Source organism: Agelaius phoeniceus, chromosome 9 (assembly GCF_051311805.1).
Source record: "Agelaius phoeniceus isolate bAgePho1 chromosome 9, bAgePho1.hap1, whole genome shotgun sequence".
NCBI lineage: Eukaryota > Metazoa > Chordata > Aves > Passeriformes > Icteridae > Agelaius > Agelaius phoeniceus.
The window spans coordinates 4,738,308-4,752,675 of NC_135273.1; the positions used below are offsets into that span (position 1 = coordinate 4,738,308).

General features: G+C 36.9%; 1 protein-coding gene across 8 annotated transcripts in view; it reads left to right on the forward strand.

The window, feature by feature from the left end:
• Nucleotides 1–14,368, forward strand: part of ATE1 (arginyltransferase 1) — a 69,268-nt gene that overhangs the window by 1,533 nt on the left and 53,367 nt on the right. For 3 of the 8 annotated variants that reach the window (XM_054637140.2, XM_077182801.1, XM_054637134.2), the window contains exons 3-7: nt 192–254; nt 729–832; nt 1,569–1,841; nt 4,325–4,554; nt 6,222–6,350. In XM_054637140.2, the coding sequence (XP_054493115.2) occupies nt 192–254; nt 729–832; nt 1,569–1,841; nt 4,325–4,554; nt 6,222–6,350 (799 nt within the window). Of the gene's footprint in view, nt 1–191; nt 255–728; nt 833–1,568; nt 1,842–4,324; nt 4,555–6,221; nt 6,351–7,251; nt 7,381–14,368 lie in introns of all 8 variants that reach the window. The other 5 variants (XM_054637141.2, XM_054637135.2, XM_077182803.1 and 2 more) reach the window with 3 other exon arrangements.

The following is a 14,368-nucleotide window of genomic DNA, read 5'->3' on the forward strand; positions in this document are numbered from 1 at the left end:
ATTGTAACATGACTTTCAAACAGGGAAATATTCAGTGATTTTAGAAGGATAGTACAGTCAGCAAAGAACTGAAGAACTCTTTGATATTTCATCATGAAATGTTTTGGTGTGGCTTTTATTAAAAAACATCTTCATTTATTTTGTAGTATAAACAACAAAAAAAATCAATGCATATTTATTACTCTTTTCAGAAGTGGAAAATATGTCTACAAACCTATCATGAATCAAACATGTTGTCCTCAATACACAATAAGGTAAGAAACTCAAAGTACACTTTTGTAAGGGATTTCACCACTTCAAATATGTTCCACCATTTGTGTTTTCTTCTTGAAATACATCATAGTTTTGAAGTTGACCTACTATTAATGATACTTTGAACAGTAAATATCAGCTCTTGGGTTTGTGCACAGGGACATGAGCAGCTCTGGGATATTTTCCTGTAGGGAAATAACCGTGTCTGTAACCCACAAACACTGCTTTAGCAGCCCACTTGTATTTTAATAATTCTAGAGATAAACAGAAAAGCATGCCATAAGGACTGATAGTATTCAGTAGAAGACAATGTAATTTCCTTATCTCAAAAGTGTTGATAAAACATTTGACCACTCAATATAGGGAAACTTAAGAAATAAATAGAGATTACAATGTAATTTTTGTAAGTGGTTCCTTAACCTTTTTTTTTCCTGAAACAATCTTTCAGACAAGAAATGTTCTTTTTGTTTTTTTAGGTGCCGGGCTTTGCATTTTCAGGCTTCCAAGTCCCACAAGAAGGTTCTGAAGAAAATGTTGAAATTTATTTCCAAAGGAGATGTCTCGAAAGTAGCGAGCGAAGGTAAGAAACACTGAGTGCTTGAAAACCAATACTGATGTGTGGAAGGAGGATTTAAATACCTGCTTGAGTGGTCAGATGGCAAATGGGCTCTGAATTCTGTGTGTAGACCCCTGGTTGGGCTGTGTCTTGAGCACTTCAGTAACCCAGGAGCCAAATTGTTCAGGTGGCTGGGGCTATTGAAGAAAATATTTCCTTACTTTTTCCATAGACCAGCTTATTTTTCCTGGGCATGCCTAGGAAAATAAGCTTTCTAGCTGGGTGCTGTAGAGAATTAGATGCTGTTTTTACTTCTATCATGAAACTGATAATCTGGAGATGACTAAATAGAGCAGCTGGTGGCACAGAAAAGGAAGAGCATAGAGGGTTTTTCCAGTCACTCTCCATTTTTCCAGCACCAAACTCAGCAATTCTTCATGTTGGTGAAACTTACATTGGTTCTGAATCATTATAATCTGCCTCTTTTGTATGTGTGGTATGCTAGGTTTGTTTGTTGTTATTAGTTTAAAATATTTGACTGTCCAGTTCTAATGGAGAAGATAAAACTGTTCTCATAAATGAATTGATGTTCATAGTTTGGGATCATAAAGGAAACTCTGTGTTCAGACTGTTGCAATACTGTGGGAAAACACTTGTAAAATTGGAAACTAGTTAATTTAGCATTAATTTTAGTTGTGGAAAGTGTGAACTGTGGTTGTACAGAGAGAAATTCACTCATGCAGGTTTTAATTCTTGACAGAAGAGCCAATGGATTCCCATATAGAGGATGTGGCCACGTGTGATTTTCTGTACAAAAGCGAGTCTCAGGTCAGTCAGTCTGACCTGACTCCCTTGGCTGTGGATCAGGCTGAGAGGGTGGAGAATGAAGAGAAGGACTCAGGAGAAACAAAAGAAGAGGGCAATGTGCAGAAGGTGGAATCGGATTCTGTTCAGGTCTGTGCAGACAAAGACACCCCAGTCCCTGCAGAGCCATCACATTCAGCCAAAGCTGCTCATGCACCACCCAAGCCAGGTAATTTCTGGTAGTAATTGGAGCATGCTCTCATCATTTCACATCTTCTTGAAATCCCTTCTTTTTATCTTGCTTAGTAAATTAGTAATTGTTTGGTTTTATTCCCTGTCCTCCTCCAAGTTTATGGAATTACAGTGTAAAAATTTAGAGGTGTTGAGTGTTATTTGTAATATTGTAATTTATATTTTGTTACATGAAAAAGTTATATTTATCTTCTTTTCCTCACCTTCAGTAAGACTGAATCTCTAAGACCTGAAACTAAAGAGGGGAGAATCAGATGAGAAGCTTTTTATGATGAGGCTGGGGGTGCCCAGAGAAGCTGGGGCTGCCCCATCCCTGAAGTGTCCAAGGCCAGGCTGGATGGGGTTTGGGGCAGCCTGGGACAGTGGAAAGTGTCCTTTTAAAAGTCTCTTCCAGCCAAACCATTCTGTGATTCTGCCTTCTCTTGGGACATGGGTGGTTTCTGGCAGGAAGATGGTAAAGGGTGGGTGGATTATTGCCAGAATAATTTATTTAAGGTAGAATTGCTGATAAACTGTGGCTACAGGTAAGGCAGCCTTGTCTTACAGATCTTGTTTCCCATTTTGTGTAGCCTGTCCTGGCAAATAAAGGGAATTTCCATCATTGTGGTTTACTGGTACATGGTAGGGAAAATCCTACTGGAAACTTGCAGCTTTAGAGTTTCTGCCTGTGTTGGGACATCGTAATAATTCCTGGTTTCACTCACCTGTTGCATGTTGTGCCAGTATTTAGGAGAAGGAAGTACTTTTGTCTCTTTCTGTAGCATTGCTGATTTCAAGTGAAAAAATATTTTTTCCTTAGTAACCACTCATGCCTATTGGATCTGATTTTCACCAGCTTTATAAGCAATTTTTGCATCTAAATAAAAGGAAAGTTTTTAGAAATGCTTGATCAGAGAATCAGTAGTGCCGCATAGAAATATTACAGAATTTTTAAAACTGTATTTTATATTTTGATCTTATACAAGCCTTTACAACCCTTATATAGTTTATTGTTTATATGACTTTCATTGTGTAAATTTTCAAAGCTCTCTTGTTTTAAATAATAAATTAAAAACTTAGGCCCATGTAAACTTAGTATGGGAAAGAAATGAAGTGGCTGTTGACAGCAGATGGCAGACTTGGGTAAAGAATAGGAGTGTAAAAACCTGCCAGTGCTTTGGAAAAGGTGAGGTAAGGTCTGCAGTTAGGTTAAGAATAGCTTTGAGTCAAACTTTAAGGACTGGAAATGCAGATAAGTAATGTTGTAGTGTATTTCAGAAAAAAAAGGGTTTAATTTTACAGAGCAGAAATATTCATTAGTGTGCTTCTTTCTGGTGTTTTTAAAGGAAGTGAATAATAAGTGCATCAGAAGCTTATTTAATTTTTTTTTTTTTTTAATGCTAGCTGGTGTCACAGGTCAAATTTAGTTTAAAATTTTCCAGATAGAAAAATGTTTAGTTTTTATCTTGGAAAATGTAGACTTAGTCAGTAATAAGATTGTTTAATTGCATTTTTATTCCTTTATAAACAAAACAGGTCATTGTCCTCAAGGAATAATGGTCTGTTTCTGCACAGTTTCAGATAGAAAAGAAGGTTTGCTTATATCTGTGTAGGCACAGTCACTGCTTGAAGAAGTTTTTCTTGCTAATTTACAGCTTACAGAAGATCCAAGACATGAAACAGATCCCAATACGGATGAAGTAATCATTCTTCAAATGTATCATAAGAGTTTTAAATAAACTCTTCCTCTGACTTGTTTGCCTGAGGACAGGTCACACAGTGTCTGTAATTCCCTCATGTCTTTGGATCTGTGTTGCTTTACAACTCACAGTTCTTGTATTAGTAAGGAACAAATGGATCAAGGTGGGAAATGGTGCATGGGTTTGACTTCTCCTTTTAGCAAATACCACTTCACAAATAGAATTCTATAAATGACTCATCTGTTAAACTGCAAAAAGTGAATTTATTGATTAAAACAGACAATCTGAAGGTAGTTTTAAGCAAATATGCAAACTTCTGTGGCCTTTTCCATTACATGACCATAATAGCATTGGCAGCATTTCTACATCCTGCCTATGGATTCCAGGTGAGGAAAAAAATTAATGCTTTATTTTGGGGTGTGTGTCTTTACAGGAGTCTGTGGTGTAGCTACACACACACACACACACACACACACAGGCTTTGAATGCAGAAGAACAATTCTCAGTGATTTTGTGATTGTATTTCAAGTTTTTAAGCACAGCCTTGGCTTTGGGGTGAAATGGTCAAGGTGAGTCCAGATTAGTGCTGCAGTAAGAAGCTGTGGAAGAATCACTGCATCAGTGTAGCATCAGGTGTTGGTGGTTGTAAATGTGAAAGGTCATGCTGAGTTCAGAGCCCAGGCTGCAGTAAATGGTGATTTTAGCCATTTGCATCCAGTGATGAGGTGAGAGCTGTTTGCTGTCAGGTGTGGTGTTTAACTCTCTGCCTGTGCCCTTGCAGGGAAAGGAGCTGATCTGAGCAAGCCCCCGTGTCGGAAAGCAAAGGACATCAGGAAAGAGAGAAAACTCCAGAAGCTCCTGCAGAACCAGATGGGCACAGCAGAAGGCTCTCAACTTCAAGGAGATCAAGCTTTCCTCTTGCAAAACTCTAAATCTAAAACAAACCAGCCTAAAAACATTGAAGACTTTGTGTTTGTCCCTCTCCCTGATGATGCACGACACAAATTGGAGGTAATCTCTTGTTCAGTGTTGTTGGGGGCAGATGAAGGAAAGGTCCAGTTAAGGAGTTTTTGAAAAGCTTAAGTCTGTATTTATGGCTTTATGGAGTAGTTGTGGCTTAAATCTTGAAATACATGTGGTACTGAATGATGTATATTTTTATATATATATATTTATATATATAGATATAGAGATATAGATATATATAGAAATAGTTATATAGATATATCGATATGTAGATATATATATAGATATGCATCATAGGAGTGTGTATATATACATATATATATATGTATATATATGTATTTATATAAATTACACAGTCATGGTGCAGCTGCACTCTTTTTAACCACAGGAGGGTACTCTTGTATTGCAATGTCCTAGCAGTTCAGTTACTAAAATAACTTGCAAATTAATTTCATACAGAGTGACTTGAAAATGAAAAACTTTGAATTAACCAAGTGTTAAATAATGAGAGAAATTCACTATTTAGGTCTGCAATATATAAATACTTAAACTACCTAAGCTAATGGATCTTGACATGCAGAAACTTCAGAAAATTAATCAGATAACAAGGTAGTTGCTCTTTACACACATCATTGGTGTGTGTTGATGTCTTTGAAAGCTGTAAAAATGTGAATAAAAAAGTTTGCTTAATACACTGGTTGCCACTACATCTATGAGACAGTAATTTGGAAGACTTTTGGACTTTATAACATTTGTTAATCATAAAACCATTTTTCCTGCTATTTTTTCCATAAGCTGGAAAGCTAACTAAATGTTTTCTTGATCATTTTCAATGATGCTACTGGAAATGAAAATATTTGCAGACTAGAAGCCACAAAATTGATTTGTCTCCCTAACTCCTTCACATTTCCTGAGGAGTTCTTTAACAGAAGAATGATGGCTTTGTCTGAGCATCTTTTTAGAAGATTAGAAATATTAAAAAACATTTGCTCTTTGTGAAAATACAACCATTCTGAAAATTGCATAGTTTTTGAAATGAATATGACCTTAAATATTTTTGAAAAGACATGCACTGCTGCCTCTGGGGTAGCATTCTTATTGGTTAGGGAGCAATAATTTTTACTAAGAAGAATGTTTAATTTATAGATTACTTTTTAAAATTATTTTTGTGAGTTTAATGGTGATGGCGTGAGGACTGGTAACTCCTAGTTATGGTTAACTCATAATTGAGTATGGAAACATTGCTTCACCTTCCTTTTTCAATTTCAAAAGTACCTGGAAATCCCCTTGGGATTATTGCCATAAAAATGGGTTTTGGGTGAAGAGCAGAGAGCTGAGTCTTCCAAGCCTTTCAAGTATTTTTCAGTGTAGTGTGAGACTATGAGAGAATATTTTAAGTAGCACAGAAAATCTCTTTAAAATGATGATCTGCATACCATTTGTTGGTATTATTTCCTGAAAATTGTGTAGTTCCTCTCTAAGCATTTTAGTTAATTTGCAGTTTGAAAACCTTCTGTGTTATTCAGTGTCAATTTAAAAACCTTCAGTAGCACAAATTGAACTGGAGAATTAAAAGACTCTTGGTTTAATTTGTGATGGTCCTTATGCAGGAGGAGGGTAAAATTTCTCTCTGTTGTGATGTTTATATAATGTATAAATGTATAATCATTGCATGATATTTTAATAATAAATGTGTTTAACTTCTTCTGAAGGTGAGGGTGGTGAGATCATCTCCACCAAGTTCACAGTTCAAAGCCACATTTCAGGAGTCTTACCAGGTCTATAAACGTTACCAGATGGTCATTCACAAGGACCCACCTGATAAACCAACCATAAATCAGGTCAGAAGGCCAAATTTAATTTTATGCAAAGCTTCCCCTCCATTTCACATGTCCTGTTTCTAGGAGAAACAAATGTGGATTTTATATCCATTGTATATTCAGGAGCTTGTAAAATACTGTATCCAATAAAATCAACATCCTGAAAGTGCAAACTCTTGATACCTCTTTGTGAGTGCCACAGATATTTGGTTTTAGTTGCAGGCAGAAAAGTTATGGATGCTGTTGGGTAAGAAATGGAGAGGGTGAGGCCCTTGGAGATAGAGATGGGCCTTAAAAATACAAATCCCATAAGAACTAAATCCAGCTGGACACTCAGCCTGGTAACTGTTCTCCTTGGCTTTGGTTTGAGTGTTTCCATAAAAAGGATACAATGATCAGGGCCAACATGTGAGCAAAAGTTTGTCACACACACAAATTGTTAATTTAAGGTTCACCAGAGTGAAATAATTCTCTTCAGTTTCAGTTTAAGCCTTTAAAAAGTAACCTGTGTGCACTCCATCTGAATTTATAATTTGTTGCTGCTTCCTGCAATGAATAGGTGGAGTGTAAAAGTGAACTGTCAGATCTGTTACATCTCTATAAGGGAAAAAATGTATCATGAGTTTGGAGAAACAGTATGAGTAGGAAGAACAAGTAATTGTTGAACCAGGGCAATCAATGAGTGATGTGCCATTAAAAATAAAACATTTTAAGAAGTCCTTGAGACTGTGCAGTAAAACTAAAATTTGTTAGCTATCAGTAAAAATAGGAAGCTATTTTATTATTATGTTTAAGGTAGAAGACTGACTTCAGAGGCTTTGAAGTGCATAGGAGGAGATCTTTCACTAGCCTGACCTTCAGAAGCAGATTATGTGATGGCATGCACTCAAAACAGAATGCTTCTATTTCCCTTGCTCTGAAGGTGAGGTTAGTACCTGTCTCCTTTGAGGACCCCCAGTTCAAATCATCCTTCAACCAATCTGCCACTTTATTTGCCAAGTATCAGATGTCTGTACACAAGGACACACCTTCTGACTGTGGGGAGAGCGAGGTACAGTTCACTGCATGCACCTTTCTGCCAACAGCTTCTTCAAATGCACACCCAGATGCTGGGAAATGCTAATCTAAATATTAAATCATTGAAATTGCCATTCCCGAGGTTTTCTTGATGGCAAAATCATCTCCTGCTTTCAAGTTCTTTGGTGTCTTTTTTATATTTCTCCCTAATTTTTTTGTGTTTCTGCTTAATTTAACAGGTGAAGGTTTTAAAAATCTCAGTTTTACTCCCATTCCATTGCTGAGCACACTGCTCACCTGTAACTCCCCTTTACATAGGAATAGTGCAGAAGTCTCTCACCAGCTGATCATCTGAGGCTTGATGAGAATAGGTTGCATATGGATAAACCCTGCTCCTAAAAGGCTGTTTACAGAGGATAATCCTAATCTAATACATGAAAAATAATTAAAAATACTCATGGGGTTCTGAACAAGCAGCAGTTCTCCATTTCTCTGGCAGGTGGCACAACCTCCTCATTGGCAGAATTAATGAAAATGCTACCTCAGATCTCTCACTCTGTCTACTGCAGATGTGCAACTTTATTATTGGTCACCTAGTGAGGATTTTCTGTTCCTGAGAGTGAACTATCTGCAGAAGTGAAACCTTGTAAACTGGGGCTGCTTTCCAGGTAGAATTGTAAAACCACATCATAATTTTTGGCTTTAGTTCAAGAGTGTAAGGAGAGCTGGGTTTTTATTTTTTTTTTGTGAGATGTCTGTAATGCTACTCTGGAAAGCCATAAAATCCATTTCACTTTGTTTAGTAAAATAATAGGTCTCATAACAGTGAGTAGTAGTCTCTACCCTTTTTATAATTGCTGGCCTAAGTGGGTTTAATTATAAAAATGTAAAAGTTGGAGGCATGCCAAGAGAGACTGAGCTATTTACTAGATTTGTACCCAGCATTACCTGGGCAGATTAGAGACTTGGTTTTTCTGCCATGATGGAAGCATTTCAGCCTGGAAAGATGTGTTAGGGACAGTCAGGTTTCCACCACCTGGAGGTGTAAAGGCTGTCCTGGGAGTTGTTGTTGGAAGGAGATGGATTTCTGTTCACTGCTAATAGTGTAACAGATTTTTATCCTCTTTTTCCTTATTACTTGCCATAGGGGTTTCCCTGCTTTGCCTTTCTCTCCTCTCTTTGGCCTCATGTTTGTGCAGACTTAGATAATTCCAGGGGAAACATAAAAACCTTCTCTGAAGCATCTACTGAATGTAAAAACTTGGTCTGATGCTGGTGGGTTTGAATTTAGGTTCTTTTTCAGCCTTGGTAAATCATATTTAGTGTCCATGAGACACTAAATGGACAAGAAGGTTTTTTAATTCACAATTAGGAAGTAACACTCTCCCTTCAATCAACATTTTGTATTTGATCTCTGCAGGAAGTAAACTGAAGCATGTTTTGCACAAAAATGTGTTCTCATGTAGTTTAGAATCCTTTTTTTTAATATTGAATTTGTGTGGGAAGAGTTATCTGAGTCACTTCTAAGGTACCAAGTAGGGTAAAACTGATCCAAGTTATTGAGAGGGAGGGTAGAAAATGCTGCTTGTAAGACCTCAAAACTTTTTCTGCTTCCTCTTTTTCAGACTTTTTAATATATCCTACAGACATTATGGAACCAAGGAGTTTTTTAAGCAAAGGGAATAAAATTCTCTGCTATACACAGGACCTTTTATCAGGATAGGAAGAAGTCTGCTTTGTGCTTTAAACTGGCAAATATCCAGGATTTTTTCACTTTTAATTTGTGCAAACTACTCTGTGAGATTCTTGGGGTTTTTTCAGGGAGGGTCCTCCACACTTTTGTGTTTGGAAAGTTTCTAGTTTAGGAAGAGTTTATAGCTTTATATTTGGCTGAACACTTCATATTTAGAAACCTGCCTGTATTTAAATTCAGAATCATACAAAGATTGGTATGGGACATATTAACAACTTCTTTTGGGAATATATTCTTAGATTGTTGGCATTACAATACACTATCTGTTGCTAGGCTAGTTTAATATTAACCTTATTATATTAAAAAGCAATTCTGAAAATCAATTTAGAATTTTGGTGGTTATTTGAGAATAACACTAATGGGAAAAACTATTCAAATGTTCCCAGTAGTAACAAAAGATATGGAAACAATGAAGCTGGTTATTGCACAGTGAGTGTGGAGAAGGCCTTTCTGCCCCTCAGTAATGTAAATACAGCTTTCCATCAGGAGTTTATGTGAGGATTGTCAGGGCAGGGAATTGTGGAATTGAACTTGTTGGCCCTCTCTGGTTAATGCCAGTTTGAGCCCAGTGATAATTGGTGTTTTGGTGCCCTTCATGATGCTGAGTCTCTCTAAATTTTGCCTTTTCCTCCTTTCCTTCTGTTTCCCTGCTGAAGACTGCACAGCACCAATTGCAGTGTGTTCATTAAAATAATTGGAGATTTTGCTGGGGAGAATCCTGCAGCACATTTTGGTGATGCAGTACTGATTCCTGAGTGAAGCAGTGACTTCTGTTTGTTCTAATAAGAAGCAAGGTGGAAACTTGTGAAATCAACTTTTCCCAAGTTCCAGACTTGTGATGAAACTTTGCTTTCTATGGAAGCATCACCAGAATCTTCTGTTCCTCTTTCACTGGCAAGGAGAGGACTGGGTAAGGTAAAAATATATTTTCTCTCTGCCAAATAGGTTAATATTCTAGGAACACTTTAAAGTATTCCCTTGCTCCTGGAATTAAAACCAATTTAGATTGCAAAAGAAAAAAAAATTCAAATTGCTTTTTATCTTGGCATGAAAGCCACAACTATTTTCTGCATAGTCTTTTAAAATATTCATTATGCCATTTTTTTTTCTTAGTTGGTCTGGTAGAAGTTGAATTTACCCTGGAAATCCTCTCACCCCTCTCAAGAACTTTGGATCACTTACTGCAGGAATTCAGCTTTAAAACTGACCTGGTTGTGTCTGTGCTTTGGAGTGGAGTCAGTTCCTGATGTTACACAAACTTGTTGGCACTGAAGAATGTTTATGTCAGCATGTTTGTATTGTATGGAATTGGTGTCATGAGGAAAAACATAGCAGGCAATTTTCATGCTGAAGGTTTCTTTATAGTACTTGCTCTTAAGTATGGCTGAGGAAAAATTGGTTTTTCAGTTTTCCTCTGTGGGAGCACAAAACTTTATTAAGCTACTGTGTAAATGCATGGGCATCCACTGTTTGAGGAATATATTTATTTTTATTATAGTTGTTGGAGAAAATGAGATGAATTAGGGGGAACCTGAACAGATTGTGAAGTTAAAAGTATAAATAGCAATGAAGGAGTTCAGGTAAAATAATGGAAATTAGGAATATAGGTGTATCCCTGCCTATTGGAGAAGTTTATCTCTGGCTGCTCTTGAATTAGCCAGGTTCTGAGCTGCTGATTTTTGGAAGCTATTGAAACAATCTGGATTAGTCTTTGCCCCATTCTTTGCAGTTCTTCTGACCCTTCATGAAAATGCTTGATGTGGCTCTTTATCTCAGGTTCAAAATGATGGTCCCATTCCCAGGATAACAGAGCTGTCTTTTTCTTTTTTATTTTCAATGGCTTTGTTTTCCTTTGTTGCTTTCTTGTTTGTTGGGTTGTTTTTAAAGCAGTGGAAGATGTAATCATGCTTAGCATGAGGAGCTGTGTCTGTAACATACAAAACCCCCACAAATGTAATGAATTGCAAGGGTTTATTTGTTTGGGTTATTTCCTGGCTTAGTGGTGGTTATATTTATTTTGTGAAATGGGTCCAGCTATAAGAAAAAGAAATTGAAATCATGAAAGCTTAGAAAAACTGAGAAATGGAGACCTCTAATGAGCAGAGAGATGAGAGTAGAGCATCCTTCTATTGAAATAACCTTGGTACCCTGTGGCATCAATGAAAGCTAAGCTGGACCATAAATTATTGAGCTGATCAGCATATCAAGAGTAAAATAATTATGCAAAAAAATCATGTGGGTGAGGGCTTGTCCACCTTTTTTTTTCATTTCTCGTAAGAAAAATAATAAATGCTATTACAGCTTTGTTGTAATAGTTCATGCACAGAGAAAGATATAAATATGGATTTGGGATCTATTTTAAAAATTGAGTAACTTTTAATAGCCTTTGGTTATATTTCTGGGAGAAAATGTGTAGATTAATATATGGAAGGATGATCTGAGAATAAGAAGAATGGACTTGTGTCTTGTATAATCCCAAGATTTGGCTCTTTGGGTGATCCAATTCCACTGGATTTATGGAAGCTGTGTAATGGCTTGTCTGTGCTTTGCTAAGAGCAGTCCTTATCTGCAAATGCTTTAACTCTTGCTCAGCACCAAAAATCCTTGTTTCTGGGTAAGAAATGCAGGGAGGATCTTGCAGAATACAAATCACCTGGAAAATGCTGTGATCCAGCTCTACCCCAGCTTCAGGATGATTTATAAAATACCTGGAGATAGGTATTTCAGAACATTTAGATCATTTCAGATAGGTATTTCAGAACATTTAGATCATTTCAGGTAGGTATTTAGATCATTTCAGATAGGTACTTCAGAACATTTAGATCATTTCAGATAGGTATTTCAGAACATTTTGCCACCTGAATCTCTTGTGTTTTAGATGAAGCAATGTGATAGATGAAGTGATAGGTACAGGTGTGGAGCTGTGGAGATCTGGATCAAAGATTTTACATGAAACAAAAGTCAAAACATTTTTTTGCCTTTTCATTCAGAAGAGGAAATTTTTGATCCCAATGAAATAATCAGTGGCTAATTTGGATAGAACAGAGGGTGTCTTTAGCAGTTCTTAATGAAGTGTCATCTCATCAGAGGCATCACATTGCTGACCTCAAGTCTTTTTACAGCAGTCTTTGTCTTCAGGAAACCCAGCTGAAGTGTAACTGAAACAAGCTTATGTGGCAGCTACACAAGCTAGAAAACATTTCCATAAAAGATCATAAAAATTCTACAGTAGTTTCCAGAGAGAGCAGGAGTGAACAGTTTATTGCTATTGCTCCTGAAGCAAACGTTTTATTATTTAACTTTTCACAAGGGTTTCATAATGACAAACTTGTAGAAAAACAGTATCTGTCTGTTCCCTCTGTGAAAGTAGCTGGACTCTCTCTTTGCTTTGTGCTTAGCTAAATATTTGTCTTGGAAGAAAAGAATTTCAGGACACACAAAAGATACACTGTTTGAAAAGGTGCAAAAAATTACTGAAATACGTAGAATGGGGTTTTTCTTTCACCCTCCCCCTTTATTTTTTTTTTCTAAATTGCTTCCCAGGAATCCACTTGAACCAATAGAAAAAACTGAGTGAGTAGTCTGAGAAATGCCAAGGAGCAGGTTCTGATCAGCTCCAAACTGGTATCAGCAGCCAGTTGCAAACTTTTAGGTCTCCCTAACCTACTTTCTTCTCTTATATTCCAGTGAGAGAATTGCCTAAAAATCAATAGCCTTTGTGGTTATTTTTAGCCTTCTGTACATTTTTATTCAGCTCCTGGAAGCCAGGGCAGAACATCTGACTGCAGTGCACTTGGATTTCACATCCTGGTAGCTCTGACTTTAGGACTTTGAGTATTTCTAGATCACCCAATGTCTTCTTTCTATTTGTGTGGCCCTTGTGACTGCAGTGCTGTGGATTCATGGATTCTATCATGAAATCTAAAAGCAAAAGAATTTAGGCATCCAGACAATTAAATAACTTGTCCACAGTCTAATTATTTCAGTTCAGATTCTTTTTTCATCTCAGTTTATATTCTTGATTTTGCCACTGTGTTTTCTAGGTAAATCCATATAAGATTAAATAATCTTTACTGTAATACTGCTAAGCCTCCAGTATACCAAGAGGAGGTTTCTTCTGAGCAAGAAAGCCACAGTGACATTTGTCACTCTATAAAGGAATTGTAACTGAAATAAATGTACAATATTTCATTAGTCCCATCCTTGCACTGAAAACTACACTTGAGACATGCATTTAAACTTTAAATCCCTCTTTCCATTATAAACTTTAAATCCTTCTTCCTAGTTTTGAAGGCACTTTCTTCACCTGTAGGTCTGTGGATATCTCTGAAACTCTGTTGTTTTTGCATGTCTGTATTTTTGTAAGCAGTTGTTGTAAATGCTAAATAGAGCCAGCTCTGGGATAAGTCTGATTCCTCTGCTGAACTCTAATTTATTTCTGGTTCAAGGGTGGTTTGCACTGTCTTTTCCTGTAAAAATGCTACATTTTGTCCCATTTTCCTGATTTCTACAGAAAGCTTAAAAATTTACTTCATTTTTCATCTCAATTTCAATGTATTTTCCTAGTGAGTTTGTTTTTATTGTTTGGTTTGTTGTTTTCTTTTCTGTGGGACAGTGTTGTTAGCAACTTACTGAAGCACTGACTTATTTTTAGTTTTTCACTGCACAACTTTATGGTTAAGAGTGATTATAATCTGTTTTGGGTAAGGAAGATTATTTCAATTAAAATATGGCAGCACAGAAGTGGTGCACTGGATTTGCAGGTTTTATGACTTGCCATCTTTATTTTTTAGTTTCTTATGAACCTTGCACCTCTGTGCAAAACAAAGCAAAAAAAAAACATGCGACCAAAATCCTTGGTTTATTTTAATCCCATTCAGAGATTGGATTTTAAAAAACAAAAAGAAGGAAGGCCCACATCCCATATTCATTGCTTATCCCTCTGTATCCCAAAAAAAAAGGGCAAGTCCTCAGCTTTCCTTGGCAGTGAATTGCAAATATGAGCAAACCCTTAATGCTGTCAAAGGGGGAATGATAAATGAATGCTTTTTGTGGAATAGCTCAGATAATTGTGCAGCTCCTGCTGCTGGCACCTGGAAGGTTCCTGAGAAGGACGTGGTGTCCTCCTGTGACATCAGGAGCATTTCCCTGCAGAAATCCCGGGGCTGCCACGTGAAACCCATTCCAGTTTAGCTCCCGAATCTCTTCCCCCTGTGTAAAAGTGAGCAGGTGTTAACACTCTGCTTTATTACCTCTTTTTAAAGCTGTG